The sequence below is a fragment of the Macaca mulatta genome, chromosome 3 (genome assembly GCF_049350105.2).
Source record: "Macaca mulatta isolate MMU2019108-1 chromosome 3, T2T-MMU8v2.0, whole genome shotgun sequence".
In the NCBI taxonomy this organism is placed as follows: domain Eukaryota; kingdom Metazoa; phylum Chordata; class Mammalia; order Primates; family Cercopithecidae; genus Macaca; species Macaca mulatta.
In genome coordinates, this window is record NC_133408.1 from 97,287,185 (window position 1) to 97,299,962 (window position 12,778).

Genomic DNA, 12,778 nt, shown 5'->3' on the forward strand with positions numbered 1-12,778 from the left:
TGCGGCCCCACACATAACTCTGGTACCCCAGGGGACTCCGGCACAGCCCTGGAATCTCCCTCTCCCCTCAATCCCTGCCCTCTCACCTCCCCTGAGTCTGGCATTCTCCCCTCCTCTCAGTGCAGACACCTCCCAGCTCCAAGCCAGCTCTGCCAAGCACTCTGGGCTGAGGGGGCTTTCACACAGGCTAGAACCCACCAGGGGCCTCTTCTTCCAGGAAGCCTAATTTTGTACACTTGTTTAATGCTATCTTTTCATCTGTGCATTCCTTGAGGACAGGGATGATGGTGCTGTCAAGCTTGGGGTGAAAGGCCTGCCCGAACCATAGCCATGGCATCCTCCTTCCTCCTAGATTCATGTCACTTCACTGATAACTAGTTCCCTCAGCTGTAACATGGTGATTCTATTTGACAGTGGCTTACCTATTCCACCAGATTCGCTGGATGTTTGCGGGTGTTAAATGTGCATGGATGTGGTCGTGAGTATTTCCAAGTGACCTACAGCTCTTAGCAGTGTGGTCAATTGGATTACTACTCACATTGGCCGACAGGGTCTCCTTGCCCCTGTCACTCAAATATGCTGCTGGACAGAATGGGATCAAGCTGATCCCCTGTCCTCTGTGGGCACTCCCACTTGGCTCACAGACTTCATCCATCTGAGTTTTTAATCATGGGCACTCAAGACTAGCAGAGGTTTGGCTTTCTCTAAAAAAAAAAAAAAAAAAAAAAAAAAAAAGGATTTGCTGAGATTGCAAAGCGATTTGTTTTTAATGCCAGAAGCAAACCAACTAGCTGGATCTTTAAATGTCCCAGATTAATAGAGTACTTAAATGTATAAACCATGTGCTAATTACAAGTAGCCCTTATCTATGCATTAGGAAGACCTAACAAGACTCAAGGCTCCTGTGTGTGGAGAACCTGAAACCTTGGCTCACACTTCTTTCCCACTAGGCCCTGGGGATTCTTGCTGCCCAAAGCAGAATGTCTGAACTGGCAAAGTGTGTTCAGGGTTCAGTAGGGTATCCTATTTAGTATGGAAAGCTGAGAGGACCCCACAGAGAAGAGGCTGGGGGCCCTCAGTAGAAGAACAAATCCTACCAGGAAGGGGAGGAAATCAAGACCACTAGAGCTCAAATGAGAGATGAGGTTGACTTAGCTCCCTGCCAGCTTCAAATATGGGAGACAACTGTTAGTGTGTGACCAGATCCACACCCAAGCAGGAGAAACTGAGGCCAGACACAAGGGCAGTGTCCAACACTAGACAGGAGATGAGGCGAGCAGCGGGGCCCTATTTTGCGAATCCTTGAGATGAAGGCAGGAATGATGTATCTAGGGCAGGTTTTGTAGTAGCAGAGGGCTGGCCTCCCACCCCACAGTGCAGGGCCTCTAAGACTTTATGATTTATATTGATGAATAATTTTCCTCTACATAATATACACATATAAGCAAGAATTGGTAAAAAACTAGCAAACCATGAAAATAAAAACAGTAAAAGGATAGCAAAAAAAAAAAAAAAAGCACTTTTTCCAATGTGATGTAATCATTGCATAGGCAGAAAAAACCTGGCTGAACACCTCAGGCCCTGTGCTAGTCCCCCACCCCTGAGAAAGGGTTTCACATGGGGAGGTCCCCAGGCTGAACAGATTGACAGACCAAGAGCAAGCTCCACCTCCCTAAGGAAGCCTCAAGGAGCCTTAGGGAAGGATCTGGGATTTGGTCCCTAAGCAGTTCCTGCTTCTTCCCCCTAGGAGAATGACTGAGGAAGGGGGCCCTAGGGGAGCCCTGTACTGGGATCTCTCACTGCCCCACTTGTCATCTGTCCCACAGGGCAGCCATCAAGGTTGTGACCCAAGTCTCTGATGCAGGCAGTACCATGCACCCAGTGACGCACCTAGTGAAGATACCTCAGCTCCTCCTCACTTGCTTTCTTCTGAAGGAGCAGAGGAAGCCACACATAGGGCTTTTGCCTTACCAGCAGACGGACCCCAGGGACTGCCCTCAGAACCAGAGTGTGCCCATCCACCCCCCCCAGCCAACCACAGGGGACTACCAACCTTCCTCCCCAGCATCAGAAATGTCCTCATACCCCACACACCCAGCTGGTCATGCTCCCATTCACAAGGCCAGAGATGGGAGGTAGAAGGTGCTCTGTCTGATTTCAGAATGAGACAGGGCATAGAGAAGTGGGAAAGGGCAGGCAAAGATAGGCTGTTAGGGACATGACTGCAGAAATACTTCTTGCAAATCAAGTGGCCATGAAGTGGAGAAAGCCCTACGCTCTATGGTAAGAGGCTGCCCTCTAACCCAAGAATCCCCAAACAATCACATGTTCATCGGAAAGGAAGGAGTTGAAGAAATAAGACCACATGCAGAGGTAGAGCTGCCCTGAGGGCCAGTGGAGGAAAGAAAGTACCCCCATTCCAACACCCAGACCAGTGAAAATGTGTCCACCTGACTCCCTAGTGGGAACTGGGCAACTTCCACAGTCTGGGCTGGGGGTGGGAATATCAGGCAACAGTGTATCAAAGGTATTCATGAGCTTCCCATAGAACCAGGAACCCCAAAGGAAATTCAACTTCTAACCAACCAAGAACCTACCTCCCTTAAGAAATCTGGTGTTTTCCATCTTGACTCCTAGTCAGTCTCTCTGTCAGGCGCTCTCTCTCTCTCTCTCTCGCTCTCTCTCTCTCTCTCTCCCTCTCCCTCTCTCTCTCTTCCTGCCCATCCATATCATGGTCATGCAGCTGAGGAGCTCCTGGGTTTGCTTAATGCTGGAAGGGCAACTATATTAAAGGCTGTTTAATCAGAAGAAGATCTGCAAATGCCGATGCTAGGTCACCCTATCAGCAAAGCACAGGCCTTCTTCTGCCTGTGACCTGAATGCAGGGCCCGCGCGGCTGTCAGCAATGGCTGTGGCATCCACACAATGGTACTTACAAGTAGATGCTGGACTCATTGCCTCCCATGTCTGGAGACTGAAGTTTCTGCACAAGGATGACGATAATGCCAATAAAAAGCACAAAGTTAACCTGAGGAGCGAAAAAAAAAAAAAAAAAAAAGCAAATGAACATGATTCTTGGCAAAGACTTTCTATACCTCTGCCTCAGCATAGGCTATTATTCCTCCAGCAGGACCCTCCCCCACCTAGTCAAGATCCCATCTACACTTTTAATCCAAGATGGCGGCATGATAACTCGCATTTCTCTCTCCAGCCTCCCACAGTATCATTGAAATGAAGGAAGAGATAGTAGAAAAAGAATTCCATAGAAGTACGGGAAATAGGAAAGGACATCATGAGTAAGTCAGAAAAGTAAACCATTTCTAAAAGAGAAAGAGAAAACAGGATCAGGGTGATGGGAAAACTACAGCCCAAAAGAGATAAAGTAAGGCTATTGCAGAAGTGAGAGTTGTTCTTTAGAGAAATTCCAAGTTCAGAGTCATCAAATATGGGGAACCAGAATGGACAGCCATAAGCATTGCTAATTAAAGGGCTGCCTGGGAGTGGCAATAGTAGCATTGTCTTCAGATAAAGACTGGGGACAAAAGCTTCCTCAACAAAGTAGGAAGCTATGTGAACAGTCACAAAGGAGAAGGAAAGGGAGCAAAGAAACAGAAACAAGGCACAATGACAGGTCTACACAGGACTACACAATATCCTTTGGGTGTAGCCAAAGCAGCCCTTGGAGAAGAAAATGAAGAGCCAAAAACTAACTGATTAAAAAAATAATAAATACTGGAAAACACTTAAGCATTCAAATCAAAAGCTAGAAAGATTACCACAAATGTAACTTATATAAGAAAGAAATTAATAATTATAAAAAATTATCAGAAAGAAATAAGAAAAAATAAGAGAACTGATCAACAAAAATAAAGTTTTATTTTTGCTTTTATCTTGTTTGTTGGTTTTTACAGATAAATTTAATGACAAAGCCTGTTCCATGAGGGCAGGATTCTGCCAATCTTGTTCTCTGCTACATGCCCAGTTTGATCAGTGTCTGAAGTTTACAAAAATAAGCAATGGGGAAAGGATTCCCTATTCAGTAAGTGATGCTGGGATTGCTGGTTCACCATATGCAGAAGAGTGAAACTGGACCCCTTCCTTACACCATATTCAAAATTTAACTAAAGATGAATTAAAGACTTAAAGGTAAGACCTCAAACTATAAAAGTCCTAGAAGAAAACCTAGGAACCACCATTCTGGACATAGGCCTTGGGAAATAATTTATAGCTTTCTCCTCAAAAGCAATTGCAACAAAACCAAAAATTGACAAGTGGGACCTGATTAAACTAAAGAACTTCATAGCAAAAGAAACTGTCAACAGAGCAAACACACAACTTACAGAATGGGAGAATATATTTGCAAACTATGCATCCAACAAAGGTCTAATATCCAGCATCCATGAGGAACTCAATTCAACAAGCAAAAGACAAATACTTTTATTAAAAAGTGGAAAAAGATATAAACAGATACTTCTTAAAAGAAGATGTACAAGCAGCCAGCAAATATATGAAAAAATGCTCGACATCACTAATCATCAGAGAAATGAGAATCAAAACCACAGAGAGACTCCATCTCACATCAGTCAGAATGGCTATTACTAAAAAGTCAAAAGACAACAGATGCTGGGGAGGAGGCAGAGAAAAGGGAGTATGGAAACACTGTTGGTGGGAATGTAAATTAATTCAGCCATCATGGAAAGCAGTTTGGAGATTTCTCAAAGAACTTAAAACCATCATTAGACCCAGCAATCCCATTACTGACTATATGCCCAAAGGAAAATATATCATTCTACAAAAAAGACACATGCATTGGTTTGTTCATCACAACACTATTCACGATAGCAAAGACATGGGATCCACCTAGGTGCCCATCAACAGTGGACCGGATAAAGAAAATGTGGCACATATATACCATGGACTACTACATAGCCATAAAAAGAATGTAGACACATCCTTTACAGCAACATAGATGCAGCTGGAGGCCATTATCCTAAGTGAATTAACACAGAAACAGAAAACCAAATACCACATGTTCTCACTTAGAAGTGGGAGCTAAACATTGGGTACTCATGGACATAAAGACAGCAACAATGGACACTGGGAACTACTAGACAGCAAGGGAGGATGGGGGGCAAGGGTCTAAAAACTAACTATTGGGTACTATGCTGACTACCTGGGTGATGGGATCAACTGTACCTGTAACTTCAACATCATGTGATATACCTATGTAACAAACCTGCACGTGTATTCCCTGGATCTAAAATAAAAGTTGAAATTATTTTTTAAAAAACGAAAAAAAATCAATACCTGGTACTTAGTAATACTGTTAACTGTATGTGTTAGTCAATGAAAAAGGAAAAAATATAATTAAACAAATTTAGGAATGAGAAAGATGGCAAGACAATAAACACACAATATTTTAAATGATGAGAGAAAAGTGAACAAAATGAGGAAACAAATATTAACAAAATCAACTTAAGAAGAAATAGAAAATCTAAGTAGAACAATAACCTCAGAAGAAATTAAAAAGTAGTTAAAGGTGTATGCATTAAAAGGTACCAGGTCTAGATAATTTTATAGACCAGTTCCAGAATAACATTAAGAAAGATGTAATTTACATACTGCTTAATTGTTTCAAGGCAAATTAAAAAACAAAACAAAACCTTCAGGATTACCTATGAGGCTAACAAAATTTTGCTACGAAAACAGAATGAGGAGAGAAAACACACAGATACACACATGTGTACCTAAGACCGCAGAATTTTATGAACAATGCCAAAAACTTTAAACAAAGTATTAAAAAACAAAATTTAGCAATACAGTAAAAGAATAAACAGATCATGTTAATAAAGGTTTTACCCCAAAAACCCACCCCCAAAAATCTAATATTTGTTACAATAACAGACTAAAACAACGAGCTTCCATTATCCCCCATAAGACCAGCAAGTGTAATTCAGCAAAGACATGGGAAATGAGCGCTCTTGTACCTTGCTCATTGAGAGCAATCTGATCTGCATGAAAATGTTAAATGTACATACTCTTCATCCCAGAAATTAGACTCTTGAGATTTATTCTAAAGACATATTCACATATGCTCAAGATATGCACAAATATGTTCATTGTGGCACTGTTCATAACAAAGGAAAACTGGAATACTATAAATATCCATCACTAAATAAATGATTACTTGAATGAATGCCTCCAAAACACATTTGATACAATTTGTCACCCATTCCTGATTTTAAAAAAACAAAAAACAAAACAACAACAACAAAGAAACACTGAAGCCAACAAGAAAAACTTCCCAATTCAATGAGGGGTAACTGCCAAAACTAGAGCAAACACCATCCCTACAAAAACAAGGGCTAAAAGATGTAAACACTGGAAAGAAAGAGCAAAATCTATTTTCATTTGACGATTATATAATTTTCTACCTAGAAAATCCAGGAGAACCAACTGAAAAGGTATAAAAACCAGTAAGAGAGTTCAGAAGCATAACTAAGAAAAGACACAATACATAAAAAACAATAGCTTTCCTGTACACTAGCAATAGTCTATTAGAAAATACAATGAAAGAATGATTCCCAGACCCACTTAAAGCCCAAACTGGAAAACACCTTAGAGGTAAACATAGCAAGAACAGGGAAGAAAACTAAAAAGCTTAACCAAAATGACTCTGTAAGAAAGACTGAATACTTGGAGAATCATGCCACATTCTTGGAGAGGATGACTCAGTCTTTTAAGAAAATAAATTCTCTTCCAAATTAGTCTCTAAATGCAATGCAATTCCTACACAAATCTTAATTACACTTGTTTGGTGCAACTCGACAAGGATATTCAAAAGTACACCAGAAAGAGTAAACGTGCAAGGAAAATTTGAAGAAAACAAAAGAATAATGAAGGGATAATCTGCATACCAGAACATGCTACAAGGTTACAGTAACTAGCATAATGGTGCATCTGCCATGGGAATGGACAAATAGATTAGTAACCTAGAATAGAAAGTCTGGAACCAAAGACCAGTATATTGAGTGTTTATAATAAAATGACATTTCAACATAATGGAAAAAGGATTCAATAAAAAGGATTGAGAGGGTAGGATGTCCATCCATTGAAAAAATAAAATTAGATAAAATTGAATATCATTTCAGACCAGACAAAACAGTAAAATTTCAGCTGGATTGAAGATGCACATGTAATAGCCCACAAAAAGTGTAGACTTTGTTTTACATCCACAAAAGTGTTACGAAACAAGAATAACACTTTTATATCTTGGGTTGGGAAAGGCCTCTATCAACCAGAAATAAGGCTTGGAATTAACTAAGAGAAATCTTGACCATTTGACTATATAAATGCTACGCAGAAATCGCAATATACTTACAACATATACAACATAGGAAGTGTTAACTATCCTTTAAACTGTAACTAATAAAATCTGATAGAAAACTGAACAAGAGAAATAAACAGGAATATCCACAATAACAACAAATTGCCAATTAATGTTTGGAAACAAATGCTCAGTCACCCTAGCGAGATGGAGAAATGTACATTAAAATTAGAAGCCAGCAATCCTCCATAAACCTGTGCAAAAACTTAAATGATTGATATTATAAGTGTAGACAATGAAATGGGGAAGTGAGCCACTCTTCCTCAGGAGGCATAAATTATTAAAGGGTTTTTGCAAAACAATTTGGGATCTGAAATTTTAAACGTGTACCCCTTTCAACCCAGCAATTCCACTTCTAAGGATGTATTCTAAAGAAATATTTCTACATGCTCAAAATTATGCACAAAACTATTTCTATCTTTTGTAATAAGGAAAAAATGGGATAATCTAAATCTCCAGTGCTAGGGGAATAGCTAAAGAGTTTGTGCATCCCTGTTACAGATTATCATGCAGCCATGACGGAGTAGGAAGTCAGGGTTGTGTGGGGACTCTTTCATTTCTCTTCCTTACATGCCTTTCTGCCCAAGACCCTGTCTCTTCCCTTCCTCTTCATCCCAAGGACACTCACCATGATAGAGCCAACCACAGGGCCTTTGATCACCCACCACAGAGCTGTGCTGTCATTCATATCCCAGCAGCTGAAAGATGGACAGAGAGAAGCAAGATCGCGTCCGTGAGTCGGCAGCATAGAAGCCTGCAGGACACTGCCCCATCTAGCTGGGCGCCCAACACTTTCACCACTGCAGCTCTCTGAGGAGAAGAGAGCTCTGGCTAGAAGAAGAGCTCTCCAGCGGGCTGCAGACTCCAGCCTGGTCCTGGCTCTGAAAATCCCCTGCTTCTGAGCCTCTATCTTTCCCTCCGCTCACCTATCAAGGCAGGGCATGAAGCCCAAAAGTCAGGATCACCAGTGAGCTCCTAGGAAAGGACCATTTTTCCCCATAAGACCTACAGCTCTTAGGATGTGACCTCCCCCTCAACATGCTTCCTCCCCTCCCTAAAAGGAAAACAGGCACTCAGCTGAGTGCAGAAGTAGACAAGGGCTCAGAGACCTAGCACATTCTCTTGCTGGGTTGCTGGTTGAGACGCAGCTGGGTGGGTCACCTGCATGGGGCCAGGGCTCAGGTGGTGCCCAGTGCTGGGCTTTAGTCTGGGCCTGGCATTGAATGGTGTGTTGGAGGCAGTTCATGTGAAGTCAGGGCAGCTACTGAGAACCCATCTGTAAGAATCTACTCTGTGCTGTGGCCCTAACTCCTGAGCGTGTACTAACCCTGTGTCATCAAAGTAGAGTCTCAGCGTAGCCCACACCGTCACACACACAGTTGGGGTCCCTGGGAGAACAAGAAAAAGAGGTCCATGAGAACAGGAAAACCAATATGGCCAATGTCCACTGCAGACCTGGGGCTCCCAGAGGCTATCATTCCCCCATGACACTTGGAATTCCTGGGAATTCTAACTGTTCCTCACACCCAGGCCTCCTAAGCGTCTACATCTCCCTCAGACCAAGGGCTGTCTTGTCTCTCAGAGGACTCCTGGGCATAACTCCACCCTGAGACAGTGGGCTGTCCACAGGCAAGAAGAACGAGAAAGAGTCCAAGAAAGAGCCTAGGCCATTAGACTCGGGCAGGGCAGTGCCTCCTCCTCACCTGACACTTCCTGAAGGCGGAACCAAAGACACACCTGGACACACCTGACCACAGGACCTGAGCCTGTCCAAGCCACAGCCAGAAACCTACCCCAGCCAATAATGGTGTACCAGTAGAAGTATCTCCTTTCAGGGAAGAAGGTCTCCACCAGCAGAGTGAAGAGGTACAGGCCCTCGATGAACAGCCAGAAGTAGTTGGACACAACACAGTAGTGGAAGAAAACCATGATGGCCTTACATTCCACCTGCAAGGAGAAGCGCCAGGGTGAGGGGCGTGAGCCCAACAGGAACAGGAGCAGGGGAGAATCCTAGGGCCCTTTGGCTCTGGCATGCTCAGGCTCAAACATCCCAAGGATCTAAGAGAGTCAATATTCCTGGATCAAAGAGTTGAAAATTGCAGCATCCCATGATTCTGAGTCAAAGCTGTTCATGGAGGCAAAACTGCACACACAGGACAAAAACAGGTGGCAGACACAGAGCTTCCTCATGACTAGCTCATCCTCCTTCACTTTCCTGCTCCTACCCTCTCTCCCACAGAGGAGGGAAGGAAGGAGAGAATCAGCCAGAGGACCCTGCAGGAGGCTCCTTGGTATAATGAGGATTTGGACACCTTTCTGGTAGGGGGATACATATTCCTGGCTTCCAGAACTCTCTACTCATAGAGGCTCCCCAAGCATGTCCTCTGGTCAAAGCCCTGGACTTTACACTCTTCTTCCTAACTTACCTCCTCAAAGACCAGCTTCTCTGCATGCTACCTCCTCCAGAGGTATGAGACCTGGGGAGGTGTCTCTAAAGACCCCTGGCCAATCAGCACCTGGGCTCCATCCCAGGCTAGTTAAATGACCAGCATCAGTTTCCTCGTCAGTCAAGTGGGATTTGGTGTTCCCAGCTGACCTTCCTCCACTGCCTTGCCAAATGAAACACGCAGGGTAAGAGACAGGAAACATTTTGGCTGCAAGTGATGTCGTACATTGGCTCATCACCTACTAGTAACTTAATTCATGAGTTTTCACATAAACCAGGGGTGGTAGGGCAATGCCTTCACCTGCAGGAACACACTTGACCTGCAGGATGTCAGGCAGGTAATGTGCGTCCTAGGGAACCAAGGGGATGGTGCAGGGCCTTCCAGGCAGAGCCCTAATGGGCCTGCTCGGCTCACTCACTGTGGAGATGAAGCAGTGGTTGCTGTCCTGCTCCGCATACAGAATCCAGTCTTTGATGAAGACAGAGATCGCCCTCAGCATGAACGACACAAACAGGTTCATGTGGATGAAGTTGCGTGTGCAGTGTAGCTTCCTACATGAGTGGGCCAGGGGAGAAAGAAGCCTTGGACCCCACAGCATTTCACACCCACCCTCTATGTGGGCATCTGTGGTGGGCCAACTCTGTGGCTTTATCTCAGCAGGTCTCCCACCCAGGCCACCCTTCTGCCAACCTCTAAATCCTCACTGACTTTCAGGCCCCTGTAACCCAGATCCACCACCCCACATGGCCAGACTTCTCCCTCCTGTGGCCTCTGACTATCTAGACCAGGAAGACAAAAGCAAGTAATGCAGATTTCCTGCCCGGGCTCTGCCTGGCTGCATAGCCCTGTACAAGTCAGTTGCCCTCTCTGGGGTGAAGTTTCCCATCTGTTATCCTTGGAGTCGGGGAAATGCCTTCCAAGGGGTCTTCTAGGGCTGACATCAAGTGGGAGAGGAGAGATGGGCCAAGGCCTCTGAGGCCCTGGCCAGTTCTGGTGCTTGCTTGAATGTTGCTGAGGGTCTCACCGGAAGCGACACAGGATGACCATGGCAGTGGTGAGGGTGACGAGGGAAGTGCTGTAGCCAACCGTGTAGAGGGCCTTCACTGACAGGTAGTAATAATTCTGAAGGAGATCACAGGACAGGCAGGACTTCATGTGAGACCTGCCCACAGCCAGCCTGCCTCGGGCCTGCACGCAGTCTCCCAGGCCAGGGCCTGCCCACCTCCAGGCCTAGCTCCTCCTTCCTCTCTTCTGCTGATGTCATCTCCACCACCTCCTATCCCTGGCCAAGCCTCTTACTCCCCTTTGCACAGTGTCAGCATTCTGCAGATGCTCAGCACATGCTGTTGAAGGCAAGAGCGCTGTCCAATCAGAACAGACCGCAGCCTTGGCCTGCACAAAGGTCCAGGAAGCCCCCTGCTGGGCCTGGCATTAACCCAGTGGCATTAATTCCAGTATCCTGGAAGAGCAGCCAGGTGTAGGTGGGGAGGAGTAGGCAGCATCCCAGCTGCTTCTCAGCCCCGGCAGGTGCTCATGAATGCTGCCTACTGACCTAAGTTTCCTCAGCCCCACCCTCATCACCTCTGAGGAGCAGGGTGCAGACACTCACCTGGTCCCCAGTCTCAGATTCATATTCATCAAACCCACAGGCATCAAAGTAATGAGGGAAGGGCTCCGACCAGCCATCCTCCGTGCAGTTCCGGCTCACCACTCCCATGTCTGCAGCAAAAAGAAAACTCAGCGAGGCCCAGAAATGATTAAGAGGGCCCTGAAATTCTAATGCAAAAATGACGTGTTCAGTGGGAATTCCTGGAAACCCCTAAGACCAACTGGGAAGCATGGGGAAAGGTTTCAGAAATCAGTGATTGCTGATCAGAGAGATGGAGAGACAAGGAGCAAGCTCATCTCAACCAAAGATGGGGAGACTGCACCAGCTGACTTCAGCATCCCTGCATCCTTCCCCTCTGGAACATTTCCAAATGCTCATCAGGGATGGGCCTGAGTCCTCCCCTGGGCCCTGGATCAGCACTTCTCAAACGTCAGTGTGCAAAACCACCTAGGAGACTGATTACAAATACAGATTCCAGGCCTGCCCTTAGGGATTCTCCGTCAGGAGATCTGGGCACTTTCAGGAATCCCCTCTGGTGACTGCAGGGTGTGGGTGGGGTCCTTGGCACACCTGGGGAACACGGTTTGATGTGATGCTTCCCCTTGGTGCTCTGAGCCTCACAGCTGCTGCAACATCTCGCATCAAGGGGACACAGCGCTTGCTTCATTAACAAGGTCCAGATTTCCACTAACACACGGCCGGATCTTATGAAGATATATATCTGGGTTTCTTTTAAAGTGTTGTCTTTCAGAGTTTGGGAGGGCTGTTTCCTGTCACTAATGTACTTTAATTCTATTTTGGTTGACTTTAAGGCCATTCAGTGGTACACTCAAGAGGGTGGGATCAGTCATGGCCATTAAATGAATCATGTGCTGGCTGCACAGTAGAGTCCAGGCTGGGTTTTGCCCTGCCCGGGGCTGTGCCAGTCTTTCAAGGTTGCTTTTTCATTCTCCCCTCACCCGATGGTTTATAATGGTGGGCCACTCATGTCCAGGGCAGGGGGCTGAGCAAGCAGCTCCCTTTTTCTCCAGCCCAGCACCTGAGTGTGACCCAGCCTGACACTGGAAGTATCTGGTCTATCGGGACACGTGTGGTTGGTTCTTCCCCTTACAGCATTCAAAGACCAGGACATTGTATAAAACAAGAGACACCTGCAGAAAAGGAGCTCCAGTACCCATATTGTTGAACAGAAACCTCCCCTCTGCAGCCAACGCCACCTCCAGGGAGCTCAGGAAGGAGGCAAGGAGGGCAGCAGGTCAGCCCCTGTGGGAGGCAGAGGCCAAGAGAGCAGATCCTTCCAGTTTTCCAATCTGTGTCCCTCGCTTCCTGCATTAG

At 45.4% G+C, this 12,778-nt stretch overlaps 1 protein-coding gene across 10 annotated transcripts in view; it reads right to left on the reverse strand.

Moving 5' to 3' along the window:
• ADCYAP1R1 (ADCYAP receptor type I) overlaps positions 1-12,778 on the reverse strand; it is a 59,207-nt gene that overhangs the window by 15,752 nt on the left and 30,677 nt on the right. For all 10 annotated transcript variants that reach the window (XM_015133766.3, XM_015133764.3, XM_077996955.1 and 7 more), the window contains 7 exons: positions 11,444-11,553; positions 10,859-10,956; positions 10,253-10,385; positions 9,181-9,334; positions 8,715-8,775; positions 8,016-8,085; positions 2,937-3,028 (listed from right to left, as the gene is read on the reverse strand). In XM_015133766.3, the coding sequence (XP_014989252.1) occupies positions 2,937-3,028; positions 8,016-8,085; positions 8,715-8,775; positions 9,181-9,334; positions 10,253-10,385; positions 10,859-10,956; positions 11,444-11,553 (718 nt within the window). The remainder of the gene's footprint in view (positions 1-2,936; positions 3,029-8,015; positions 8,086-8,714; positions 8,776-9,180; positions 9,335-10,252; positions 10,386-10,858; positions 10,957-11,443; positions 11,554-12,778) is intronic.